Raw genomic sequence first — 6891 nt, forward strand, 5'->3', positions numbered from 1 at the left:
TAACAAAACGCCGGTCACGCATTAGAAGTACAAACTGAGGATTTGCAAAGAAAATTGTCGGAGGATTTCGATATAAACCAAGGGGAGACTGGTTTTCCTTTGCTAAAGTAAGGAAACTTTGCTTCCTTTGCTCCTGTAAACAAACTCGGGAGACTAGCATATCTCAGAGGTGCGCGTGCTGCCCATACGTGCTGCGTCATCCGACGGAACGGCTTCCGTGTATGACAGATAACGGAAGTGAGAGAAAAGTGTTTATTACGTTTGAAATATGGATATTTCTCTTACAAAAACGCATTGAAATTCACTACAGGAGGCCTTTATTCACCCCCTCCCCCCCCCAGAGCGGTGTGAGGCACGTTTATTATGAATGTGCGCGCTTTATTTGACGACTTGTGAACTGTTCAACTGCAACACCCACTGACTGCAATGATAGAGCTTGGAATAGCCAGGACAATTTTTTATATAACTCCGATTCGTCTGAAAGAAGAAAGTCATATACACCTAGGATGCCTCGAGGGTGAGTAAAACACAGTCTAATTTTCATTTTTGGGTGAACAAATCATTTGAGTTAGATCGGGACTTCGGGGCACTTATGATTCAGATCGGAACTTCGGAGCGTGGATCGCGAATCATTTGATTTAGATCGGGACTTCAGAGCACATATCGCAAATCATTTGATTGAGAACGGGACTTTGGAGTGGGCTCGCGAATTATTTGATTCAGATTGGGACTTCAGGGCACGTATCGTGACACTATTTTTCTTTTTTATTAAACAGTACAAACATACAACCAACCAACCATTAAGACAGTACAGTTCTAAAAACAAAACAAGGAAAAAAGAAAAAAAAAATATACCTTAAGAGGACACATGATGAAGAGGATGAATATAGAAATGCAGTTTTCACTGCTTTAGGATTAACAGAATTTTGGCTAGTTTTATATAGGCTACTTGTCTAGATAAACTATGAATAAAGAAAAGAGAGGTTTAGCCAGATTTTTTTTTATGTATGTGTAATATATTTAGCTATATTCTCTGTTGAGTAATCAAACAATCCAAAGAAAACATCTTTTATTAGTATTGTTGGTTTTACATAATCAAAATGGTGTAATTATTGTCTGATGAATATGCTACCTACACCCTACACTCTAGCTGACAAATAAATGGAGTATTGGTTCCGGTAAAAATATACATTGTTAACATTGTTAACACTACCAACATTGTAACAATTCAAAGCTGTTTGAAAATTGGTGAACAAACCCTTTAATAAATGGCTAAATGAGACTCACATATTTTCTCATTCCATTTAGTAAGTTAAACGGGGCAACTGACAAAGCAGTGTGGGATCATCCAGACATGAGCAAGTGTATTCGGACAGTTTCAGATTTTGATGATTTGGAAAATATCACAGTTACAGCTGGTAAGTTACCAATAAGGGTTTTTATTTGTCTTTATTTGTCAGAGAAGACAGAAACAATTAATTCGGCCCACTTTAAAATTCTCCATGTTGCATCTGTCTCCAGACAACTCAGCAGACATTGTCGACATGATTGAGGATCTTTTAAAGGAACAAACCGATCTGAATGATGCTCAGCTGGACATTGTGCTTGAAAAACTGTCTGAGGTCACTGAGGTTGGAACCTTGACCACAGACCTCTCCAGCGACATTACTAAAATTGTTTCAGATATCTGTTATATAAAAACTAGTACCAACCAAATCAACAAGTAAGTAAGCAGATCAGAGCATTTTGTGCAGGATTATATTGTGATACAAATAGTATAAGAGATAGCTGAACCAAAAATGGATATTCTATCATTATTTACTCACTCTCATGTTGTTTCAAACACATTTCTTTCATCTCTGGACACAAAAAGAGAAAATTAAAATATAATGCCCAAGTTGCTGTAATATGGTGTCAGAAGATCCCACACTATTTTAAATGGATAATGCTTTTTTCATGGAGCAAAAAAAAAGCTGATAAAAACATCAACGTAAAGTTAAAGCATCTTGATGGATTTATTACAAACACTCAGCTTTACACTTCACAAGACGTTAAGTGATGGACTTGAGTCGAGTGGATTACATGAGGATTATTGTGATGTTTTTATCAACTGTTTGGATTCTCATTCTGACGGCACCCATTCACTGCTGAGAATCCAGTGGTGAGCAAGTGATGCATTGCTAAATTTAATCAAATCTGTTCTGATGAATGAACAAACTTATCTACATCTTGGATGGCCTGAGGAGGAGTCAATTTTCAGCTAATTTTCATTTTTTAGGGTCAACTATTTCTTGAAACCCAAAGTTTTTTCATTTGCAGGTTGAGCCTAAAAAAAAGCATATTCAGTACATCAGAAAATGTCTATAAATTTATCTCTGAAATATGTCTGAATATCTAATTTTCCTGCTGTATTCACTCCATTGTGGCTTTCTGTCTTTGTGTGTGGTAGAATTCTTTCTATTACAGACCTTATGGGAGACAGGACGGTGTTCGAGGGAGATGCTCATAACATGACAGCACCTTCATTAGCACTTCAGCTGATCAACCCTGACACCTCTCAGTTCCATGGCCTCACATTCGAGGTGTCCTCCTTACTGAATGATAGCACCCCTGAGGTGAGAGACAAAGAGAGACTGTATATATAACACTGCATGAGACCAAGATCATTATGGAAACTTTAGACTCTTAGCGAAAATAGAAGTGTGATATTAAATTATCACAGTACCTTTGAGAATGTGTTTTCACACCATTGTGACCACAAGGTTTCTGTGTCCTTGTGTGTGTTGTGTTAGTGGATCACGGGACACAAGTGGTTATTTTAGCACCATTTACATGTCAGGTGTGATACTCCCCTGACCACCAAATGACTTTGAATTAAGAAAGATGTGAACGTGTTGAGCCAGCATTTTTGTATGAATTAAAGCTGGAGTATGTAATTTTCTTCAGTGTGTTAAAATATCTTTCTATTCCATTTTAAAGACATAAGCCATTCATAGGTTAATTTTCACTGTGTTAATTAACACTGTGTAAACAGTGCATCTCAGTGGTGTGAATTGGGGACAGGACTGTCTGTTTTTTAGATCATCGGCAGATGAGGATGTTTGTTTGTTTTGGTCAGTGGTGGTTTTGGTGCAGAAAGTTCCATTTATATTTATATCACATATGCTCATAATACATATGAAGATCAAGCAGATGTATTTTTACCACACTGAAGGAAAGTTTCTGCTTAGTTTGTTTACTCATGTTCATTTTTGTTCAAATAAAGAAAATATGAAGCCAAAGCAGATTCAACTGTTGCAACTGTAGCAGTGCTACTGAATGAAACAGTATTTTGAACAAATTGGTTAAGTGAATGATTCAGTGACTCATTCATAGTCACATATAGTCATAGTGCATATCGGCATAACAGCCTGGAACAATCAATACAGAGAAAAATGAGAACATGTATGGTAAATGATTTTTAAAGTATGCTGTAATGTTTTCTCCCCTTTTTTGTAGATACTTTATGACAAGAACTTTACAGTGCATCCAGACACAGGAACTATAGCATTCATTTCTTTACCTCATGCAATTGAGAGCTTTTTCCCGAACAATGGAGCCAGACCTCGTGTACAGTTTCATTTTTATGGCACAGAAAATTTATTTGAGGTAACATACATTGAATTGGTGATCACATTTTCCTTGTGTATTTTTCTCACTTTCTGAAGAATAAACAACCTCAAATCAGTTTACGTCAGTGTTCCTCAAATCTTGCCCTGGAGGGCCAATGCCCTGCAGAGTTTAGCTCCAGCCCTGATCAAACTCACCTACCTCTGATTTTCTAATGATCCTGAAGAAATTGATTAGCTTGCTCAGGTGTGTTTGATTAGGGTTACAGCTAAACTCTGCAGGAAAGTGGATCTCGTGGGCCAGATTTGAGGATCCCTGAACCATAGAACTATAGAATTAGCAGTTTTTAACTATTTATATGCAGCATTTCCAGTACCTGCTTCTGATGGCAGACTTTTAACACCTAGGACCCCACAGCCAACATGAAGCTGAACTCTTATGTAGTATCTGCCAGTGTCACCAATGCCACAGTAAGCAACCTTGAGATCCCAGTGATGGTCACTCTCCGCCATCTCCAAAACAAAGAGGTCTGTATGGATACAATCAGCCAACACCAAAACAAACCACAAATCATTTCAGCATCATTATTGTCCTGTTGAAACAATCTATAGTAAACAGTTACCATAATAATGTAAGCTACCAAATGTATGCTATCTTTTGTCAACAAATATCTTCCTAAGAATAGCTTCTCATGAAAACGAGGCAGCTGTAATTCATCGACTATGATAACCCCTGACATTATCACAGATTTACAGTCTGATCAATAAAATAATATTTCACCAAATTCTTTTTTTTTCTCTATAGGATTGGGACACTGTCAAGTGTGTCTACTGGGACTTCAACAAAAACAGTAAGCTTTTTGATACATACTTTCAAATTCAAAATTTAGGCCTGTCTACAGTAAAAGTGCACTTCATTTTGGTTAATATCCCCATGATAGTTGTTGACTGAATGTCTTATAGATGATAAAGGTGGATGGAATGATACAGGATGTGAGACAGTGATGTCTAATGCCACTTATACATCCTGTTCCTGTGATCACCTCACACATTTTGGAGCTCTTCTGGTGAGTTTGGGTTGTCTGCCCAAAATGTAGACAGCCAATTAAAAAAATGTATAATGTACATAAAGTTTTACCTCATTTTCATTTCACTAAATTTGCCTTTGCAATAGTGCAAGGTCAATGAATTATAACTAACTTTATATTTACCAAAGGAAATATTAATTAACAGTAAAGCTTTTATGAAAACATTTGGAAACTAAAGGTCATAGGTTGTTAATTTATGGATAACAAATGATGTCAATGTGCACAGCATTTGCATAAAATATGCTCGATTTTGATTATTGTAACCACTATGCATGTTTCCCTGAACCCATCTGTCTTCCAGGATATCTCTAAAACCCCAATAAGTGCGAAAGACGAAAGGATTCTTACTATCATCTCATACCTGGGCAGTGGCATATCCTCCATCTTTCTTGGAGTCACACTGTTGACCTATTTGGCCTTTGAGTGAGTTCATAGACACTTTGCATGCTACCGCTTAAACCAGAATTACAATGCAGACTTAGAGACTCATTTGGTTTGTTGACATCCTTGAGCAACTCAAAAGGATGCATCTTCAGAAGTGTCAATAAATGTTGTCTTTTTTACATGTGTTTTCTTACCACAGGAAACTGAGGCGAGACTACCCTTCAAAGATCCTTATTAACCTCTCCGTAGCCTTGCTAGGGTTGAACATGCTCTTCCTTGTGAACTCCTGGCTTGCCTCTTTTAACAGCAATGCCATCTGTATTACTGTAGCAGCCTTTCAACATTACTTTTTCCTGGCTACCTTTACTTGGATGGGACTGGGTGCAATCAACATGTACCTGGCCTTGGTCAAGGTCTTTAATTCATATGTGCCATCTTACATCCTCAAATTCTGTGCATTTGGATGGGGTGAGACGAGCAGTTTTATGTTTTTTTTCTCTTCAAATGTTATACTGAGTAGTTTCAGTTGAATTAAATGTGTCTAGAATATTTGTGCATAACAACTAAGAAAATCAAGGAAACGTTTTGTGTTTGTTAATTCTTGAACTGTTGTTTGCAGGTTTACCTCTGCTGGTTGTAAGTTTAGTGCTTGCCATTGATATCAATTCATATGGCACCGGCCTCTCCAGAGAACTTCTCCAAGAATCCACTGCATTGTAGGTGCCATAAGCAAAAGAATTTAAAATACACATTTGTAAATGCATATGTTGGTGCACACCAACAAATATAACTATAACCATAGAGCAAGCAACCCAATCTCATAAGAAAACTTATTTTTACTTAGTTGCGATTCTGTATTTCATGAAGTTGCTTACACATTCATGTGATAAAAAATTTACGATTTACGGTGGCCGAGAGAGCTCAAAGCCCTGCAAAAAAAAAACAAACAAAAAAACTGCAAATTAAAGAAAACATCTTCATCAATTTGACAACACATGCACTGCAAATGCTCACAACACAACCAAATAAAGTACCGCGCTGCAAATAGGCACAGACCACATTGGAAAAGTTTGGGAACCGCAAAATGATGAACAAGGGACATATTTATCAATGTTTGCTCTGAAAGATAAGATTTTTGTTTATTTTAACGTCCTGATCATATGATTCCTTCGTTTTTGGGGGGGATATTATTAGCCTAAATAAGCTGATGAAATACACAATTACACTTTTAAAAATAAAGGTGCTTTAAAAGGTTCTTCACAGCGATGCCATAGAAGAACCATTTTTGGTTCCACAAATAACCATTCAGTCAAAGGTTCAAGGTCTCATTTAATATGTAAAAAATAAATAAAAACAAAAGCTGGTTACTATAGTTAAACCATGCACAAATTTACCATGGATTTACTACACTAACTATAGATTTGGAATTTGTACAAAAAAAAAAGGTTCATTTTTGTTTTGTTGGAGTAATTTTGTTGTGGTCTGTGCTACTTGCGCATTTGTCTGTTTGGTTGTGTTGCAAGTATTTGCAACGTGTTTCTTTATTTTTTTTATAGATTATTTTTTTGTGTTGTGAGCATTTGCAGCACATGTGCTGTCAAACTGATGAAGGTGTTTTCTTAAAGGGGTCATATGATGCGATTTCAAGTTTTCCTTTCTCTTTGGAGTGTTACAAGCTGATTGTGCATAGATAAGATCCCTGAAGTTGCAAAGACTAAAGTCTCAAAACCAAAGAGATATTCTTTATCAAAGTTAGGACTCTGCCACACCCCCCTAAAACGGCTCGTTCTAACACGCCCCCACATATCTAC

At 36.9% G+C, this 6891-nt stretch overlaps 1 protein-coding gene across 1 annotated transcript in view; it reads left to right on the forward strand.

The window, feature by feature from the left end:
* LOC107658010 (adhesion G-protein coupled receptor G2-like) overlaps positions 1-6891 on the forward strand; it is a 15512-nt gene that overhangs the window by 6971 nt on the left and 1650 nt on the right. Inside the window, exons 13-22 of the mRNA XM_016446386.1 lie at positions 1309-1418; positions 1522-1723; positions 2450-2615; positions 3499-3648; positions 4017-4136; positions 4414-4459; positions 4572-4675; positions 4998-5119; positions 5280-5548; positions 5700-5796. Coding sequence (XP_016301872.1) covers positions 1309-1418; positions 1522-1723; positions 2450-2615; positions 3499-3648; positions 4017-4136; positions 4414-4459; positions 4572-4675; positions 4998-5119; positions 5280-5548; positions 5700-5796 — 1386 coding nt within the window. The remainder of the gene's footprint in view (positions 1-1308; positions 1419-1521; positions 1724-2449; positions 2616-3498; positions 3649-4016; positions 4137-4413; positions 4460-4571; positions 4676-4997; positions 5120-5279; positions 5549-5699; positions 5797-6891) is intronic.

Source organism: Sinocyclocheilus anshuiensis, unplaced genomic scaffold (assembly GCF_001515605.1).
Source record: "Sinocyclocheilus anshuiensis isolate Anshui unplaced genomic scaffold, SAMN03320099.WGS_v1.1 scaffold227, whole genome shotgun sequence".
NCBI classification, from domain to species: Eukaryota; Metazoa; Chordata; class Actinopteri; order Cypriniformes; family Cyprinidae; genus Sinocyclocheilus; species Sinocyclocheilus anshuiensis.